General features: G+C 42.8%; 2 protein-coding genes across 5 annotated transcripts in view; one reads left to right on the forward strand and one right to left on the reverse strand.

Moving 5' to 3' along the window:
• The window catches only part of rhbdf1a (rhomboid 5 homolog 1a (Drosophila)), a 41,898-nt gene extending 41,583 nt beyond the window's left edge, over window positions 1–315 (reverse strand). For all 4 annotated transcript variants that reach the window (XM_048246432.1, XM_048246431.1, XM_048246429.1 and 1 more), the window contains exon 1: window positions 15–315. The gene's annotated coding sequence lies outside the window, so the exon portion shown is untranslated. The remainder of the gene's footprint in view (window positions 1–14) is intronic.
• A 12,005-nt stretch (window positions 316–12,320) lies between these two features.
• On the forward strand, window positions 12,321–14,976 carry mpg (N-methylpurine DNA glycosylase). Its single transcript, XM_048246462.1, has 3 exons — window positions 12,321–12,975; window positions 13,905–14,109; window positions 14,526–14,976. Exons 1-3 carry the CDS (start codon window positions 12,754–12,756, stop codon window positions 14,948–14,950), a joined length of 852 nt encoding a protein of 283 aa, XP_048102419.1. The 5' UTR covers window positions 12,321–12,753; the 3' UTR covers window positions 14,951–14,976.
• The last annotated feature ends 6,244 nt before the right edge of the window (window positions 14,977–21,220 follow it).

Genomic DNA, 21,220 nt, shown 5'->3' on the forward strand with positions numbered 1-21,220 from the left:
GAATGGACACTTACCCTTAAGGTCTTCTAGAATCGACGATAGTCTCTGTATATGCTCTGTGGAGCCTGATTTTAGAGATCCAGAGAATGAATAATGCAGTGTCACTTCATTCTGGGTAGGAAAAACAATTCAAATCTGTCCCAAGCAGCACACGTAAGCCGACAGATCCAAAACTACGTTCTATGATGAGGGTCCAAACCTTTAGACATTCCCGAAATATACTTGTGGGACCCTACTTTCCCACGCAGTGTCCGGTACATTCCCACACACGAAAGATCAGGCAGGGTAAGTTTGTGTCTTCTGCCGGTAATTCAGTTTCTCCACAGCCGACTGTGCGCCCCGCCCATGGTCACGGAGAATAGTTATGTTGAAGGACAAGCCTGTCAAATGCAAACACCAATCGGCATAGACCTAGGAGGTGTTTCTTCGCTCAACACACCCATGAGTACGGGCGTGACTAAGCAAGAAAACCTTGTTCTGCTGAGCTTGGGAGTCGGGACATGGAAGTCTGTGGGTTAACAAACCTATAACGATCTACGAGCTGTTTTGTTAAAGTTACCTGGCAAACCCTATACATCCGTTTAATCTTAATACGTAGACCAGCATTGCATTTAACAGGGAATTAATCATGTAGCCTACAATATTATATAATATATCCAAGGCGCACTATATAGGCTAGGCGTAAAAAAATAAAAACTATAGGCTAGGCGTAAAAAAATCAATGTTAACACTCACACACACGCGCGCACGCACACACACACACACACACACACACACACACTACATACATACAAGTACACATGTCAGACTGGCCTTTTCAGATATATGAATGTCACATGATGATGTTGAAAAGAGGTTGGCTACCATAAAAACAATAGGAACAAATTAGACAACCACCATGAGATAGTTTAATCAAGAAATAACATAAAATACTAAATAAATAATTAAATAAATAAATAACAGAAGTTAGTTGTCTTCAAAGAGAAACAGAACAAACCTTGGGTATATGCACAAATGTTTAACCTAACCGTAGATGTAAACCCCCACAGGGTAAGTATCCAGGAGGTTAAAAATGAAGGGGCAAAATAATTAACCTTCCGGAGCAGGTTACCTCACCAGTGGATAGCTAATGCCCAAGACAAAAGAAATCAAATTTACATTCTGTGACATAGTGACATTTTTTTTCCCTCTCAGACATCATTGACATTCTCACCATATTTGCCTCCAGGGACTTTCCCAGTATGCTCCCATGGCTGTGTACTTATCCATCCTAATTATGAGGGCTTACTCTCCAAATACGGCTGTCACTCCTCTGGCACCTTCACTAAATCTATCACCACACCATCCATCACACAGCTCATATCACCCATACTTAGTTACAGTGTTGTGTTCCCAATCTAATTTAACAATTATAGTATTAGATAGGGCTATGTGCAGTGATGGTGATTTGTCTATTGTGAGGCTTAGACTTCTGCAGGCTGAGATCCAGAGAGCATAGAAGTTTCAGAGGAAAATCTATCAGAAGTGGCTCTCACTACCTGTTCCACTGAGATCAAACCTTTGGGGTTAACTGTGTTACACAGAGGTACTGCCATATCCTACTGGCATCCACTACATATGTATGCACTCTTTTACGTTTAGTCTCGCACAATGTAATGTTACCTTGTGTTGTTACCTGTTTTTCTTTTTAAATTCTAATTTCATTTGACACAAATTAGAAGTGCACCTCTAATTCTGTTGTTTGCTCTGCTTACAATGACAATGAAGTCTTTTCTATTCTATTCTATTCTATCCTCAAAATATCAGTAGCCTTTCTTAGCTAATGCCTCTGCATCCCACATACCCACCTGAAAACTAAGTTCTGCAAATGTGGGGAGAGCGCAGTGGTTCACTTCCTTTTTTGTAAGCACCAGTGCAGAAAGTATGATGTAAAGGCAGACGATGGGTGTGAACAGTGCTTCTTCCCCCCTTGGAGACTGAGAACTCTGGTTTGTCTAAATGAGAGGGGCTCGGCCATTCCATCATGTTCCTGGTGAAAGTTCATCCTCACAGAGGGGAGCTGCCTGCTGAAAAGCAGGAGGTGCAGAAGGCAGAGGAATCGGGAGGTGACGACGGGCAACGTCTGCCGTCTGCAGACGTCTCTGAATATGACTCCTGGAAAACAGCAGCCCAGGGGCCAGGCACCGCTCAAGACATCCGCTCCCCAGAAATGGAGGCACTCTCCTGTGACAGTTTCACTTTCAGAGACATGTGTCAACACTGCAGCACACCAAAGGCCAAGACTTCTTCTTACTGAGCCACTGAAGGAGAGAGAGAGAGTGTGTGTGTTTCTGTGTGTGTGTGAGAGAGAGAAAGCAATTTATTCAACCCTTTTCACAATAATGCAGCAAAGAGCTCAGCAGAGCACCATTCTGATGAAAAAGCACAGTTACAGCTCCATTCCTTAAAATATCAGCATCAGTCTGTGTCCTGCTTCTTGCACTGCCAGGGACACGTTTGACATAAAGAGAGTCAGGTTGTAACATTGCAGGAGATCAAAATGTGGCCTTCACGGCTGTGATTGAGGTTCCATGGTGAGTGGGAGAGCCATGCAGCCCGGGCCTCGGAGATGTAAGCTGCTGAACAGGGGGGAGGGGGCGGGTGAGCAGCAGGTTGCCTAGCATCCCCTCCTCTGCACCGACTCTGAGTCACTCTTCCCAGGCACGCAGGCAAGGACGGCCCGCCATCGCGTCACGACAGGAGAATGGCTGCCCAAACAGAGAGGCCGTTTTAGCACGAGGCGTCCCTGGCGTCAACCAGCGCTCTGCCTGGAGTTTCCAGCCATAAATTTAAAACACACACACACACACACACACACACACACACACACACACACACACACCATGATGATGGCACCTGAAACATGAACTGCTCTGGTTCTGCTGGCAAAATCAAATAGGGATCCAAACTAAATGAATTTTCTCAGAAGATGCATTAGAGCACGGTGCACAGGTTCCAAAGGTGTGCAATGAGATGTGAGGGGGTCTACTGGGAGCTGCTGATTAATATACCATAGGTCAGTAGTAATTAATGTGGTCTACACTGGGGCCCCTGTGGATCCAGGAGAGGGGTGGTGAGGGTAAAGAGAGGGGGGTTAAGCTGGGCTACAGACCACGCTGGATCTGCAGCAAGCAGACCTGGGAGAGCACTCAGACTCCCCTGAAACGGCATTCGTCAGCGGCAGAGCGGAGAAGAGTGTTGCGCGAGAGCCGCATTTCAACCCGGGGGCCGAGGCAGCTGGCCCATAAAGTGTTTCCTCAGCAGGCCAGCTGACCAGAAAAGTGGGGTGCAGCTCTCTTACTCTCTCCGTCGCTTTCCAAAGCCCGACGCTTAGGCGGCTGTCATCCTCCCTTAACAGCTCTCACCAAGGACTGACGAATGTCCACAAGCCGCTGATTTGTCACCGTGAGTGGCAGTTTGATGCTTTTTTGAAAGGCTTGTGCCACGGCACAGAGAGAACCATCAGAGCCTGAACAGACTCACGGAATGTCATTTCCATCTGAGCCCCTGCTCTGAAAACAGCAGCGTTCTTACACAAATAAACAGAGGAAGAGAGCAACGGGAAAAAACGAGAGCGCTGCACCCCACATTGAATCTTAATCATGCATCGAAATCAATGAATGGCCACCATGGCCTGCAAGAAGTGCTAAGCAGGGACAAACCTGCTCAATATCTCGCTTATAGTTCCTCCTTGTGCAACTTACTGACTCAGCCCTGGGCCATGAATAATTCAGAGGCAGGAGGCAGCTTCATACTGTAGTGTGGCGTGTTGAACTGGAGGGTCAGCAGGCAGTGGATTGTGCTGACATGCTCCAATAACGCCGCGCACACAGGAGTGTACAGCGCAACCACGGGAGCTCCAGGAGCCAGGCTGCCCAGGTCCCCAGTTCTGTCACCACACGACTGTCTGTGAACCATTGTTCCTTTTCTACTCATCAGAAAACCAGTTATGTTGTTGGACCGCAGCCAGGAGCTGCTGCACGCATGCATAGTGCGGCTAGCTGCCTTGATGTCAAGTGCCTCCGCTCCTGCCCCAAAACCTCAGTGGCGCACATGCAGCAATTCAAGTTATTACACAACTGTAATCACATTATACTGACATGGGAAGTAAAAGTGCCACTGGATCAGTGTGAATGTCCATCTGTCTAGCGGCATACGCATAACAAGTTAAAGAAGTCATAACGATGGCCAAGGGTCATGAAATTTTAATGCATGCAGACATCCAATATCCTTTAATCATGTTAATTAAACACAGCTCCACTGCATGTTCTGAACAAAAGCACTGAGGAGCATAAAACATTTAAGGGGGAAACTCTGTGGCCCTCTCAAAGAGGCGGCAATATCAAGCAAAGCAGCCTGGGGCAGCTGGGAAGACAAACAAGAGGGTTAAAGATTAAGCAGGGAGTGCTGAGTGGACCTCTCCCCTCATTCAGATAAGGCGACGGGCAGCAGGCAAGCAGACAGGCAGTCGGACAGGCTTCCTCAGCAAGCCCAGCACCTGCTGTTCGAGCTTGTGTCTGCGATTGCAGGTCTGCAGGTGTGACATTAGGAAAGAGGGCCGTTATCAGAGACAGCCAGAGACTGTGTGGTCGGAGAGGGTGGGTGTGGGGGGTCGGCAGTGGCAGCTCCTACGCGCCAGGTTCTGATCTAGACAATAAGTCCCAGCCTGTCTCTGCAAACCGATATGACTAACAAATGCATTCTCTTTGGAGCCTCTGCAGAGGATGACATTCAAATGCTTTAAGAGGGGAATGTGCCAGCACCGCGAGAACAAAATGCATATGTCTTCAATTTCCGCAACATTCAACACATTGTTTCCTTTCAACCTTGGATCTGATATCTCCCAACCATCCAAACATACCAGTCCACATTCCTGTCTAGGCTATTTAATAGGGCTTGAGTGCATTTTTTCATGTGTGTGTAAGTGTGTGTGTGTGTGTGTGTGTGTGTGTGTGTGTGTGTGTGTGTGTGTCAGAGAGAGAGAGAGAGAAAGAAAGAGTATGTGTATGTGTGTATGTGTGTGTGTGTGTGTGTGTGTGTGTGTGTGTGTGTGTGTAGCTGGATCCTACCCTTGGAGAAGAATGAATAAGCACAGGCAGGTCAGCCAGCTGTTTCTCCTTCTTCTCAAACAGACTGCCAGAAGTGTGTGTGTGTGTGTGTGTGTGTGTGAGATTACCAAAGGTGCATTTGTCAGAACTCCTACCAAGCAGATAGGGAGGAACTCACCTTCTTCTCCTCCACCTGCACCTCCACACAGCACTACCCAGCACCACCACACACCTCCACACCGCACAGCACCACCCAGCACCATGTCCATATCCCAGGTCACCTGCACACCACCCCTGAGTAAAAGAAGGAAAAAAGAGCCATTAAACATTATGATGCCACATTAAACATTCATCACATCCAACAGATGGAATTAATGAGAAGATGTCACCACAGAAGTAAGACATGCATCACCCTCTTTCTTTGATAATGACTTTCTTGTCAGCTCACATCCAAAGACCTGCACTTAGAGACACATAGTTTACAAGACTGTGCAGTCTTTAGAGAGGACATTATCTCCATAATAGTCCAAAAGATGTTTCATAAATCAGCTGCCTAAATATTGATTGTTCCAAGTAGAATCAATATTTTAACGTTTGCGGTTTCACATTCCACCTTAAAACTACTGTTCCCAAACCGGTTAGGACCAAATAAAAAAAAGGTTAATAAAGTTCTATGTAGGGTTATGTGCAATGTTAAAATACAAAATATGAGTAACTGAATTTGAATTAACTTGTTTTTCACAATTGCTAAAACACTAAACTCCATTCTCTGAACCAAATTATCAGTTGCCTGAACACATTTATTGAATCGATCCCTCTTTTGGCAAAACCTTAAACAGTTTTTGCATATAAAACACAATTTGTAGATCTCATAGACTCTTTTTGCAAAACTCTAAACACATTCTCATGCAATAAGACACATTTTTCATTGTGATGCACTTGATGCACGAGTGGCAAAAGGTAAAGAAATAGAACACAGATGTCAAATGTTACTGTAAACACAACTACTCAAAATTGATCACACTTGTTTCATATGATGTGACACAACCAATATAAGCTAGTTCAGAGTGTTGAACTGAACAGGTTGCTGAACAGTGCAGGTTCATATCAACAATGGACAGAAACTATTAGTGAGGCATTCAGAGTAGGGACTACATTGTAGGTTGTAGACTGTGATGTACTCAGAGCCGGACAGTAATGGAGTACATTTAGTACAGTACTTGAGTACAATTCTGAGGGATCTGTACTTTACTCGAGTATCATTTTTGGGGAGTACTCATGACTTTACTCAAGTACATTTGAGAGGCAAATATTGTACACGAGTACCCGTTACTACTTCTAAAAAAAAAGGAAAAAAGAAAAATCTCGGAAACCCTCAATTTGTTGTTTCCCTCTCAAATGTGATTGGATTGTGCAGGCGTCACTGATTGGGACAGCCTATCAGCATAAATGTAAGCACTGTGGTAGTAGTAATGCAATATTTAGAAAATGTAGGCTACTCTTGTACTCTTGATACTCAAGTACTTAAGTAGACATCTGACTGTTGTACTTTTACTTGTACTTGAGTAAAATTTAGCAAAGGGTATCTGTACTTTTACTCAAGTAATGAAGCTGTGTACTCTGTCCGCCTCTGGATGTACTTATCATAATTCACAATTCTCATTAGCTTTTATACATTTAGGCTTTTTCTTTGTAGCCAACGAATGAAGACATTGGTTGCTAGCAAGGTCTTTTATTGTCAAACAACAACAAAAATGTACTAAACAGCATACAATAGTATAGCTTACACAAATCATTTCTGTAACAGGAATATGGCTACAACCTTTATGAAAAGTTAGCCTATATGGCAAAAACAGACTTACCATTAGCCTCAATCATTGAATTTGTATAAAGAACATACTGTAGCTAGCTGGCGACTTTCAAAATCAGTTTACATCATTGGTTCCCAAAGACTGGGTCGCGACCCACAGGTGGGTCGTAGGAGATTTCATTTGGGTCACCAGCATAGCCTAGTGACAGTTTATGTTGTGTAATACCCCTAGCTTATACCTTATATAGCTTAGGAAAGCTAACAGCTTTCTATTAGGATCTACAGTAGTTTGTTAACTACCACAGTCACGAGTTGGGTCGCGATAGTCTGTCATTTTTAAAAAGTGGGTCCCCAGAAAAAAAGTTTGGGAAACACTGGTTTACATGATAGACTCAAACATGAATTAAGTTGATCTCTAAGACCGACATATAACACAGCACAATATTTACTGCTCTGGTTGCAAATAGACACATTTCACTTTTAAGGTTAACTTTATAGAGACACAGTTCACTGCCTTCAGGCATCCAGACATGCGTAAACTCTGCACCTGTTATCAAGAATAAAATATTTTCAATTTTCAATTTTAATAACAAAATAAATAACGTTGTTAACCAGTTACCATTATTTCAAATACACGTTCTATTCAACATAAAAAAAATAAAGGTTCTGGTTTTGTTTTTGCTCCTAACATTCAATTGTTCCATGAACCGGTTCAAAGCCTTAATTTTTAGGTGTAGGTATTTTTGTAGGTATTTTTGGTTCCTGCTGAACAATGTATTCCAAAAGCCTTTAACAAAATTCTCACAGTCACATGGAGACTGCTGCCAGCTGAATAGAAATAAAATGAAGTACTTCTGCAGAAGGATAATTGCATAAGGAATCCCTAGATACACTGCGTAAAGAATGTTCCTGCACTTGGCGCTCAGCTGAAAGGACTACAATGGCTGTCCTATTTTCCCTCGTGAAAATAGAAGCGTATAGCGAAGCAAGGCGAAAATGGGATGAGAGAAGCAGTGAAAGAGCGGCCCCGCTGCACTAAAATAAGCTTCTGAAGTAAATCCATGTCAATACATTTTCACAATGGAAGGAGAGCCAAAAAGTTAGCCACTTTTGTGGATAATAGGTTAATAAGTTGTGCAAACAGAGCTGTAGTGTGTGTGTGTGTGTGTGTGTGTGTGTGTGTGTGTGTGTGTGTGTGTGTGTGTGTGTGTGTGTGTGTGTGTGAAGGTGATAGAGAGGGAGAGAGAGAGAAAGAGAAGGGGGGGTAGAGGGATAGAGAGAAACAGAGATGGAGGGAGAGAAGAATAGATAGAGAAAGAGAGCTTTAGTGTGTGAGAAAGCAATGGAGAGAGGGATACAGAGAACAACAGACAAAGATAGATGAGTGATGGATAGATGGACAAAGAAAGGTAATGAAAGAGAAATAGATAGAGGGAGAGAAAGGCATAGATAGATAGAAAGATAGACATATATATAGAGAGAGAGAGAGAGAGTTAGGATTCTAAGCGTGACCGTGACAAGAGAGAGAAAATGATATTTTATAGAGAAAGAGAGAGAGCGAGTGAGTGAGTGAGTGATTGAGAGAGAGAGTTAGAACCTAAGCAGTGACTGTGGATAGAGAAAGAGAGAGAGTGAGTGAGTGAGTGAGTGAGAGAGAGAGAGAGAGAGAGAGAGAGAGAGAGAGTTAGAACCTAAGCAGTGACTGTGGATAGAGAAAGAGAGAGAGTGAGAGAGTGAGTGAGAGAGTGAGTGAGAGAGAGAGAGAGAGAGAGAGTGAGTGTGTGTGTGTGTGTGTGTGTGTGTGTGTGTGTGTGTGTTAGGACCAAAGCAGTAGCTGTGGAATCTGTGATTAGTAACGCCTGGTTCTGTTTGTCAGCTGACGGAGATATCAGGTTAAATTTAGAAAAGGTTCAGTGAGGCAAACACAACTTATGGTGTTAGAAGACACAGCCATCCCAAAGCTTCCACTGTCTGCCCTCAAATTCTCAGCAAAGCAAAAATGATGTTTGGCATAGAGAAAAATTCTACCTTGAGGTATTGAATAGGATGGAATATTTTCAATCATCAATGTCATCATATCCTGTGATGGCTGGAAACACATGATGATCAGTCTTCTTGGCTGGTGTGTTGTTATATGAGCCAGCTCCTGAACACATGACAATAGTGCAAGATGAAACAAAACAGATATGGAAAGTGTGATGAAAGACATGCATTATTTAAGACTCCTAATCAGCCCTGCACCCCTGCCTTAGTTTCCAGGTAGCATCTGATTCCACAACAGCCCTGACCTTACAGCACAGGAAGAGACTAACAGTGATGTAACGATGATGTAGCGATGCGACAAAGTTCAACTAATCACAGCTTTTGAGATGACCAGTGATGTGCAACAAGTGAATCGAAGGATGTCTGAATGCAGCTTTAGTCTGACCAATCTGGTGGGAACCTTGCCTGTACAATAGCAACTACTGTACATGACTACTACATTTTATTTATAAGCGCCTAACGCCTTAATTCACTCAAGGACACTGTACAATTAAAAAGGACGTTAGACATACAGACAGAAGCACAAACACAGAGGACACTGAACAATTAAAAGTTCAAGGATGTCTATACTACATACAGATAGAGGTACAGACACAGAGGACAACTATTTACAAACTATTTCATGATGACTACAGACAAAATCCGTCCCACAGTCTGTCTGCTATGGCCTGAGATGCATGGAACCCTGCCATCTGTGTGTGTTTACACTTAAATCATAATAATCACGTTAGCAGCACCGTCCACTATTGGGCGAACACACCTGCACCAGCGGCAAGGTCAGGTTTCCTTTCATCTCTTTTTAAGGCTTGCCTCATAAATCTTTCAGGCTTGTTCATATCAGGCATCTGATGATGTCGGAAAAAACACACATTTAAACATTGAGTGTATGAGGGGATCCAGTCACAATTTTTGACCTGGCAAGACTAGTCTCAAGTCAGGTGTTTCAGGTTCGACAAGATTCCCAGGTTTAGCAAATAGCAGATCAAAGTTAATGTCATTACCCATGGGGGTGGTGTGTGTGTGTGTGTGGGGGGGTATTCAATAGAAAATGATAGTTGGCAACCCAACCCAGTCAGTTAAACATACTGATGTGTTTGAGGATGTGGTATGGTGGAGAGCAGCTGTGTGTGTGTGTGTGTGTGTGTGTGTATGTGCGCGCGTGTGTGTTTGTGTTTGTGATGCGTGTGTGGGTCCCTCTGGAGTCCTTGACGCCCCTACAGAGGAGTATTATCAGAGCTTGGTGTGCCAGAAATCAGGAGCCCAGGCCCGAGCTCATCACTGGCTGATGATGGAAGCGTCTGCCAGACCGCAACCAGCCTGCCAGCCGATCTGCTGACACTCATGTGAATCGCAGCCAAAGCATTACAACAATGGCTCCGAAGTCGGCAGCCGACACCACACACTGTACGCATGACACAATCAGCCAGCCATCCCTGGCCTTTTCCCAGGCTGTGCTGCGCTGCACTCCTGCGGATTTTTGAGTCTGGTTCCCACCCATATGTCCCACAGCCAGAAGCCATAAGGCACTTATAGTGAACCAAAGCAGCACGGCTATTTTTGAGTACACTACACTACCTCCTACACAAAAAAGAAGACTTAAGTTGCCCCCCCAGTGGGTTTATGGCAATCATATTGGTTCTATGTGATTATTTGGAATGTTCCTCTGCAAATCTTACACACTGAAATGGAAGTAAATGTGGGGACACACTGTAAAAGTATAAGTGGGGGGACACACTTGTTAATGTATGGCTGTCTAAATCTGTGTCATAAGATAACCCAATAGCAAGTGATAAAAGTTACACAGGGACAGTTGCCATGACATCATAAAAGCGAGCTGGGCAAGTATTCCATCTTGGAATGTTTATAGCATCCTTGGGTTACTGGATGGTGTCAGCTTCCCCACGAGAAACCTCCCGCGTGCCCCCTGCCTATTTCAGCACCCATTACACATGAGCCCAGCAATCCCTGAAAGTGCAGCTCTCGCTGGCCGGCCTCCAGCGCTCTGTCTACCTCTGACCCAAGAGTAGGGGCTACTCGGTTCACTTCACACCCAAACAACCAGATCATCCTCTGTCACTCAAACCTCTCCACATGACCCCTCACCATTTGTTCAGCCGATGTCTGAAGGACAGACAGCCTTAAAGGTCCAGTCCACTATTCTAATCCTATCTATATTTTTGTTTACTGTTTTTACTGTACTGTGTACATTAAAAAAAAAGAGAGAGAGAGGCCTGGTTATGCAACTGGGGAAACATAGCTTGGACCAAGCCATAAACAATTCCAGCCAATCATCACCTTGTTTCAGGACCGAAAAAGAGAAACAGAGAAAGGTGTGTTTGATTGGCTGTTGAACTGAAATACCAACAACTTTCGCCACAATTATGGACTCTGTCATTAAGGTGGTTTTGTGACTGCTTGTTTCATCTAGATACAAATAAAAGCCTGTCTCTGACACAAAAATATTAGAGAGCAAAGAATATGCAAACAACGGAACAGTTCATAAATGCAGAGGCACAGGAGTCCTTAATCTGCAATCTAATATGTCATCCTCTCTCAAAGAAGAAATGAATTCATTATAATGGTGTTCCAGTAGCAAGTCCTGTTTGCCCTTCTGTGGCTGATCGTTGCTATGTAACCTGCTGCAGCCACTTAAAAGCCCCTGTTTCCCATGTGCAAAGCTGCCTTGGCAGAGTTTAAGAAGAGGTCTGTGGGAGATCCATAGACCAGAGGCCCTAGCCTCTTTTCCAGTCCTGAGGCAACCCTACTTGGGTTGTCCCCAGAGACCAGATTGGGAAATGAGCCAGACGTTCAGTAGCACATCTGTCTCACCTTGCTCTTGGTGTTCACAGGAAGTCAAGTAAAGCCAGAGGTCTGTCAAAATCATCAAAGCGATCAAGCACACAGTGCTTGTGTTTACCTGTCAACAAAACCATTTCATGACTCATCAAAGCCAGTAGGCTACTTCAGAAAATAGAGCCTCACCTTATAACTAATTTCAAGAGTGGGACTACACTACCTGACTAATGAGAAAGAGAAAGGTGGGCTAATGAGCGTGCAGAGAACTATTGTGGCGAGCTTGCCCTCAGAAGGAGCTCTGCTTCACATTATGGAATGAATCAAACAGAGAATTCAATGGGGTTTTTTTTTTTAAAGAAAAAAAGAAAGAAACGTAAATCTCTGACTACTTAAACAGTTATTAGTGAAGACACTGTGTCACTGACGCGTAAAATACCCCTAGCCTTCATGAGTCTCTTCAAAAACGTAGCCATAGGGTCCCTCAAAATTCCACGGCACACATCAGACTATCAACAGTAGCCTAAATTTGGCACGGGCTCTTTAAGGAAATATCCCAGCATTCACTGCACATACAATAACAAACACTCAACCGTGCTTGAGTCGAAGCGTTTTAATTGCAGACCAGCAATTTTTACAAGGATAGGCTACAAAAACTGTTTTGGTTCGATTAAATTGAAACAGAACAGAATGCCGATGAACATTAACTAGATTCGCTTTAATTAGGCTACATTTCATGGTGAACAGTCTTTGCTAGCGTATTAAAATGCTAAGAGTAGTAGGCTAGTCTTAGGTTTTACCCGAGTGGAGATTCGTTCAGTTTTATATCGGAAACTCGATTCAGTAAAACCTGGAGTATCAAATTGCAACAATCCCTGACCGGCAATTGCAATAACGTTACGCAAGATTCACGACTGTTGGTCAGTCAAGCAGTATTAAAACACTGGGTTGTAGTTTGGCCATTTAATCGAGGAATTGTTAACCTTGTCTGGGTAGTGAAGTTACTTGTCATTGCCTGACATGCCAGCTCGCAAGAGAAAATCAGCCTCAGTTGAACACAAGACTGACACACAGTCGACAGTATTAAAACGTGGGAGGCAGTCTGTGGACAAGTCAAACGGGGCCGATGCTGAACATAATTTTAAGAGTCAGTACTTTTCATGTGAAAGTAATGGTCTCAAACTGGGACAAGAGTTTTTCAACCAGCCCTGTGTCTGCTTAGCCAAAGCCCTTATTGGCAAGGTGAGGAACAAGCTTTATTGTGACAGCATTGCAATATTAGCCTACCGAAATTAATATATCACGGTGCCATTATGTAGAACTGTGATTTGAGAATGTAGGTGTAAGTGTAGGCTACATGGGTTGTTACTGGGCACTACTGATAAGCATGTAAAGATTAAACAAGAAAACAAATCTTCATATTTAATATGTCTGCCGTGGCCATTCTTATCATTAGACTCAAAACATCACTTATGCAAGCTAAAAATAGATTGATGCTGGAAGTCCTTGAATTTTGAGCACTCTTTGAACCACCTCATGCAGAACTTGTGTGCCCTGGAAAAATCTCTAACAGCCCAAAGCAAGCAAACAAGACATCACCATTCATTTAAATGCAAGGAGACAGTCCTCATTAGCAGGCAGCGCCACGATTCCTTAGTTTCCATTAGGGTCCTCCGGCACAATAACCCTCATGTTTATGTGTTCAATTTAACAATGCCTGGATGAGTTGGGGGGAAATTTATGAAAACAGTAATCTTGTGGGATGGCATCCGGACGGAATGTCTGGCTTAATAGGTTGTGACGCTAGTGCTTCCCCCTTGTGTGACTGTGCATTCTTACAGCTAACCCACATAGCCATCATAGTGAACACACAGCAGGTGAGGACTGACTTGTGGTTTTCACACTCTGTTGGTCCCTGTGCTTTGGTCTAAAATGTTTTCAGCCACTCACGATAGAAAGGCCACAGCTCACATGCGCCATCTACTGGCTACGTTGTTTACAATGAGCAGGGATGATTGTGTCAATTTATATCACTTGAAGTGATGTCTTATGAAGCTCAGTACATCAATATCATCACCAGTCTAAAACAACACAATACATGTTATAAAGACAAAGTGGATGCACAAACAGTAAACATGCGGTGTTTGAGTGTGTGTGTGTGTGTGTATTAGGTGCTGGTGAGGCGCTGTGCTAATGGGGAGGAGCTGAGGGGAAGAGTGGTTGAAACTGAAGCTTACCTGGGGGGTGAGGACAAGGCCTCCCACTCGGCTGGCGGGAAGCGCACGGAGCGCAACCTGGCCATGTTCATGAAACCTGGCACCATCTATGTCTACCCAATCTATGGCATCTACCTCTGCATGAACATCTCCAGTCAGGGTAAACCAGCCACACTCTGCCAACTCTGTTGAGCCAATGGCAGGTTATTTTCATTAATGTAGCATTACCGCAAAACAAACACAGGCGCAGGTTACATAAGGTTTCTAAAGCTCTGATGAATTCAGCTGCTTTTGTTCTGTGTGGCATTTTCCTTTCCTGAGTGTTATTCATTAGAAAGGGCACATCAGATGTCATGAGTTAAATATTATTGGTTTTGGAACACTTGTTTGGGAGCCACACACACACACACACTGGGAGGAAGGAGACACCATGGAGCCTGGCTCACCGCCCTGGTGGTGGTTGAGGGAGGTTCCCCCCATTCACTGTAAAGCACTTTGCTTACCTATGTAACAATATGTAAATGTCATGCATTGACCGGTGGTGGAGTGTGTTTAGCTTCTGTGTGTGTTGCACAGGGGAGGGAGCAGCAGTGCTGCTGCGCGCACTGGAGCCCTTGCAGGGCCACACAGTGATGAGGCAACTTCGAGGGGCCCGCAGGCGGGAGGGCTCGCGGAGCCTCAAGGACAAGGAGCTCTGCAACGGGCCCTCCAAACTGTGCCAAGCCCTAGACGTGCCCCGGGCCTTTGACCGCAGGGACCTGGCAGACGACGCCGAGGTGTGGCTGGAGACGGACCCTGGGGAGATGCCACTGCAGGAGGGCGAGGTGGTGACCTCCACACGCATTGGCATCGAGTCCCACGGGGAGTGGGCGGCCAAGCCGCTCCGTTTCTACCTGCGCGGACATCCCTGCGTCAGCGTTTTGGACAAGAGGGCAGAGGAGCCTGGTCAACAGACTTCTGTAGAACTGACCACAATCTCTGAGAAGTCCATTTCTGAGTAATAATTAAATTATTTGTCCCTCCTTCACTCAGTCTGTTTTGTGTTTCTTTTAATTATGATAATTACAGCTTGCACATACTAATATGTGTAGTAGTTCAGTTTGTCTGTCATGGTGTGGACTGCAAAACTACAGTTATTCAGTTAGCCCTACTGTATTGAGGCAAGTGTGCTATAATGAACTAAATCCCACCTGATAACGATACTGTTTCTGATCGGGTTTCTTTATGTCTCAGGGATATTTCAATTTGGATGAAAGATTGACATCTTCAGCTTAATCTCTCGCAAGTGGAGCTTTTGGTGTTCCCAATTAATACAGTTATTCCTCAACAGATCAACATCCATCTTGGCTCATCTGTACTGACCCCAACCAAATCGGCACGTAACTTGGGTGTCACAATTGATGACTGATATTTCTCTGAGCATGTATCTTCAGTCACAAAGCCATGTTGGTTTATCCTTTACAACATCAGGAAGATCATACCTTATCTGACACAGTATGCCCAGGGATGCCCAGTCAACACAGGTCACACTATGTGATAATCATGCTTTGTGATTGGCATCTTTTTTTCACAGCAAGATGCCTTAAATCTGTTGATCATTATGTCATATTTCAAGTCTCAATCTGTCCATTTCTTTCCACAAAACTCATAAGTCATAATTTAAGGGGTTATTTTTTCTTCGGGGGGGCTGTGCCCAGTGGCTCATAATCCGTCCATGAGTATACCACATCTTATGCAGGCAATGTTTTATTCCAAACCAGACTATTGCAATGCATTGTTAGCTAGCCTACCTGCTTGTGTAGTAAGACCATCACAGTTAATAATTCAGAATGCAGCAGCATGTCTGGTCTTCAATCAGCCAAAGACGACACATGTAACATTGTTAGTTACACTTCTTTGGTACCCTGGAAATCCAAGAGCACAATCTTAATGTTTCTAAATTACCAGGGTCTGGATTTTCCAGGCTACTTGGCTTCTTAGCAGAAGAAACAGCAGCTTCACATAGTGTTATGACATCTAGTGTTCAACGCAAAGAACTGCATTTCATTAGAGAGATTGGTAGGTTCCGGACACAGAGTCACAAACACACACACATAAACACACACACACACACATCCACATGCACAGACACACGCATGCACACACGCACACATACACAAATGCACACGCACACACACACACACAGGCACGCACACATATACACAAATGCACACGCACACACACACACAGGCACGCACATACTATCGGTAACTACAATTATAACGGCTGATAAATAATTACAAATTTAGTAAAGGAAAACCGAATATTGATTCTTCATTTAGGCTGCATTTCCAGTATTGGTGTTACATAGTTTGTCCACTAGATGGCGCAGCGTCTTGCTGCAAGACACAATGTTACTAGACTTCTTACTCACTTACTTCCTACAAGGATAACACGAGTAGCTTACGGCAGAGAATATCTAACAAGGGTAGAATGAGTTTCACATGAAATGTAATTCCCATTTCTTCTTGAAGCCAAAATAAACCTGAGAATGTTTATTGGTTTGGTATTTGCTGCAGGTATGTTTAGGGACTGTAAATTAGTTATAAACTGGAGCCACCTGGAGAGATTTTGAGTTCTTTAATCAAAAGTTGCATGACTCTCCCCAGCCTGCAAGATATTTTTCAACAACCCTCCAGCAGTATTTTCAAAAATGACATGATCATCCTCCCCGTCAATTGTCAATGTCTTCAGCCGCTCTTAGGCGCTATGAAAAACGCATCAACTTAGGCTAAGGCTACCATCCTATAATCAACCTCTGCTTTCTGATCTTACACATCACACTTCACCAAGATGGTGGCCATTTCAGTAGGCTAGATTTACTCATTAACATTGTTGTGGAAACACAATAAGCATGGAAACTAAATGCACACTTCCAGCAACTGCATTAGCCTACTTGAAAAGTTACTCCTCTAGTAAGTATTCACATGAAATAAAACAATAAAGCATTGAGACCATGCAACAAAGCACACTGGTTACAGTTTTTTCTGAATGCTTAAACACATTTTTTGTAACTATGGCTTTTTTTGCAAAACTCTACACACAAATGGCAAAACCACTCACTGAGTTCGCAAAACTAAAAGCACAAACACTGCTTTGCACTCAGTTTGCAATTTTGTAACACACACTTTGCACAACTGTAGGCACAATGGCTATTATTTACACTATTTTGCCAACTCTCTGGCACACTTTCTCATGTGAAAACTGTTTTAGATAATTAGTTCACTTTGCAATCAGCCTAAGCACTATAAATAAGCCACAGGTAATGTACAATGGGTAACGATGGAGTGAGCAGGAAGAGTGAGAAGAGAAAAACAGACAAAAAAAATCAGTCTACATGTGGGGATATTGTCATGTCAGGCCTGGATCGCCATTCCAGAATATATTTTTCCCGGTGCCTTGGACTAGGACATTGCATGTGATGTAGACAGAATTTTGAGAGAGACAACCCGATGTAGACTGATTTGTTTTGTCTCAGTGAAATGCTATTTTGTGTTTTGACTTGGAAAAACCCACTTGTGTTTGTTTTGATGTGTGTAAATAAACACAATACTTGAAGTTGGGATCCCTGTATGTTTACAGAACTATGACAAAAGTATGACCTCAAACTGACATAGTCTACCTTGTGCACAGAGAAAGCAAAAGCCAGATGTGTTTTTTATTCATACCATCAGTGTGTTGTTGGCACATTGTGTGCTTACTATTGTGATGGCTTGTGTTTACTGTTAGATACGAAAACACCATTTTTACGAAGGTGTGAAGAGTTAAGCAAGGTGTGTTAGCTTTTGCAAGAGAACTACAATGTTTTGCTGACTGGGTGAGAGGTTTTGCCATTTGTGTGTAGAGTTTTGCAAAAAAAGCCATAGTTACAAAAAATGTGTTTAAGCATTCAGAAAAAACTGTAATAACAAATTCAACACATGAACTTGTTGCTATGGACTCGTCTCTAGGCTTCCTCAGTCATTGTAAAGCTGCCGAAGCTGAACATTATCCAAAACTCAATTTTCCAACATTATCCAAAACTCACGAGCGTCAATTTGGGAGCTTGCTACACTCCGTCCTTCTCAAATGACTTGAAAAGGCCGTTTGCACAATTTCACAAATAATCACAGGGACCGAAAAATACCTAACATGCCAACTTTTTCCGGGTTTATCATTTTAACTTTTCTCCGCTGTCTTGCCGTTTTAATATTTTCCCGTAGAATATCCCATATTAGGCTACTGTACTCTCATAACATTAGTCCTGCACTCTGGCCTGTCTCTGTGTTGTCCTGTTGTTACCCCTTGCCCTTCCAGTGAAACAGATGTATTCAAATCATCGTTTTGCTTGCTTGAATGCGAACTCAGAGTGATGTTAACCTACAGTAGGCCTATTTAAGTTAACGACGTGGTTGTCGTGAGAGCACGTTTCATTGGCGCTTGCAGTGTTCGGCCGTAGGCTATGCACACTGCAAGTTTTTACGTGCGCACCTGCCAGGCTATTCAGCTAGACAAAGAAGTCCCCCTGTATATTCACTCCAAGTTGGCCTACCATAACTTACCAACTCTACACTGTAGACCATAAACTGGCTATTTATATAACCAAATGTATTTGTTCAACTTTATGAAGCAGAATTACGCACTGCTACTTGGAACGTTTTTGTTGGCAGGAGAGAGAATGACAGCGATTAACAAATTGCACTTGTTGCTGGCAATAAATAGGCCTACTATATATTTTTTTGCAAACAACAAAAACAGAAAGGATGCAGCAAAGCTAGAGATGGGCAGGAACAAGGTCAATTGGTAGAAATGCTTGTCAAAACGTTAGAAGGATGTGTGGATGAATGAAGCACAAGTATGCTTTATGTTAAGCATGCACACTGTTTCAAGTTAGGCTACACGGTAAACTACAAGTAAACCAAAGTTAAATTTAGCTTTTTTAGGGCTGGATAAAGTTGACCAAATGGATATAGGCTGTTAGGCGTGAATAAAGTAGGCTACTTTGTTGCTCCAACCCTTCCAACGTTAATGGGGACGAATGTTGACATTTTCCGTAGGCCTATTTTGCGTGAGAAACCCGGGAAATCTCCCTTATTTTCATTGTTCAATGTTGACATAGCTATGGAACGAAAGAGAACGTTTTATGGCGACAGAAATCAACAATCAAACAAGCCGATTTTTTTGCTGTTTTCATTAAAACAAAAGATGGGTGACCCCCCCTCCTAGACAAAAAAAAGTTAGGTGACCCTCCCCTCAACAAAGAATAGACATGACCCCCCTATTTTCCTCCGGTGGCCCCGTTTATAAATAACGAACAGTCCCACCATCATAGGTAAAATAATGTTACCGTTAGCATTGGTTGAGTGATGGAGGATATAGTTTGATTCTTGGTTTATTTGTGAAACATAAACACGGTTATACCAAGCAAATTGATAACAGCACTGTTTATCAAAGGCTTAAAGCCTTAAAGTAAAGTAACTGATCACATTTATAAAATGTTTTGCTTGCATAAAGGGGGAGTCATTAAGCATAAACTGCTCACATTGTAGTTTGTGGCAATGTACAGAACAAAGACCTCCTATTCTATAAAACAAAACTAATTACAGTATAGGAAGAGCCTTAGGAAACTCGATAGTTAGGCCTATTCAAATACATGGTGAGCGTCTGTTGTGTCGACCAGTCATGAAAAACTGGGTCTAATTCCAGACTCTTTTCTTCAGTGGTTCCATGTTGGTGGAATGAATTGCCCAGTGCTCTCCGTTCCTGTGGTAGTTTTGGGTCGTTTAAGAGGGGTCTAAATACATTCCTATTCAACATATACTTAGTTGTTTAAGCGCTTATGTGGTTTGTATAATGTTGTTTTATTTCAATTGGGCTGTTAATTAATTTGACATTATTGTTTATTATATATTATTATAATATTATATATTATTATGTTGTTTGTATGTATGTGTCGCTTTGGACAAAGGCGTCTGCTAAATCCATAACCATACATAATGCCCCATCTTGATCGAACCTTGTTATGGGAGAACAGTTTTAGCCTAGCCTACATTGTGTTTGTTAAAAATGACTATCTGCCGATATTATCCGTTTTTGAAAAACTCAAACGTCGAAATCGGTATCGGCCCTCAAAATCCCATATTGGTCAGGTTAAGGAGATGGAGACAAATTGACATACACACACATGCACACACACACATACACACCAGGAAGCTCTGATAAAAATGGGCAATTATTAAGTTAATATTATTAAGGTGCTATATTGTTCTTTGAGGGCAAAAATTATCCCAAAACTCAGAACAGACCAAACATATATAGGCTACCAGCTATAGTTATCATGGCAGACATGGCAGCTTGAGGGCAGTTTAGGCTAGCTTTCTAGAGCTATTTCTCTGTGTACATTCTGCCTTGCTGTTTTATTTTTAATCTCCCGGTGGGCTTTTAAAATGAGACTATTACTAGCTTTTACTTACTTAACTTAGCCTAAATACACAACTGAAACAAAAGCAAGTCACAAACTCTGTAACTCCACATTACGGTACAGTATGCTATTTACAAAGACAAATAGAAACCGACTGTATTGCTCACAAATTATGAGAACTTGTCTTGCCTCTCGACTTCACCTGCCAACGTTAACGCATCCCTTGAACTTGAACCACTTCCTGTCAGATCGCGAAATATGCTGTCAATACGACAATAAGTGGGGGGCCCTTAATACATCTAGGCCCAGGGGCCCGAAAATTCATAGTTCCCTATGCGGTACATCTAGTTTATAGAATGTCTATTTATACTCTGTAGGCCTACATAACCCTCTCCTTATCTGTCACTGTAGACGTGTCACCTGGAAAACCTGTATTTATCCAACTCTTGTACATAATTAATCTCTATTCTACATAACTGCACAGAATACTCAACCTGCACTTTAATATGTTTCTTTGCACTTCTGGTTGGATGTCAACTGCATTTCATTGGCTCTGTACCTGTACTCTGCTAAATGACAGTAAGGTTGAATCGAATCTAATCACATTCAAAGTTAATATTTTAATTTAGCCTGTCCTTTCCATATATATATATATATAAAAAGGCTATAATGACAGTTGCAAATTGGCGCCCTCTGCCGTAAAAACATCAGAAAATATATTGTAGCCTATATTTTAGGTGGGCTTTATATGCATTACATAGATTGATACACATGCCGATTATGCCCAGCGAACGCTAGTCTAGGCTACATTACATTGGATAATTATTTTGGG

Source organism: Alosa alosa, chromosome 6, assembly GCF_017589495.1.
Source record: "Alosa alosa isolate M-15738 ecotype Scorff River chromosome 6, AALO_Geno_1.1, whole genome shotgun sequence".
Classification (NCBI taxonomy): Eukaryota; Metazoa; Chordata; class Actinopteri; order Clupeiformes; family Clupeidae; genus Alosa; species Alosa alosa.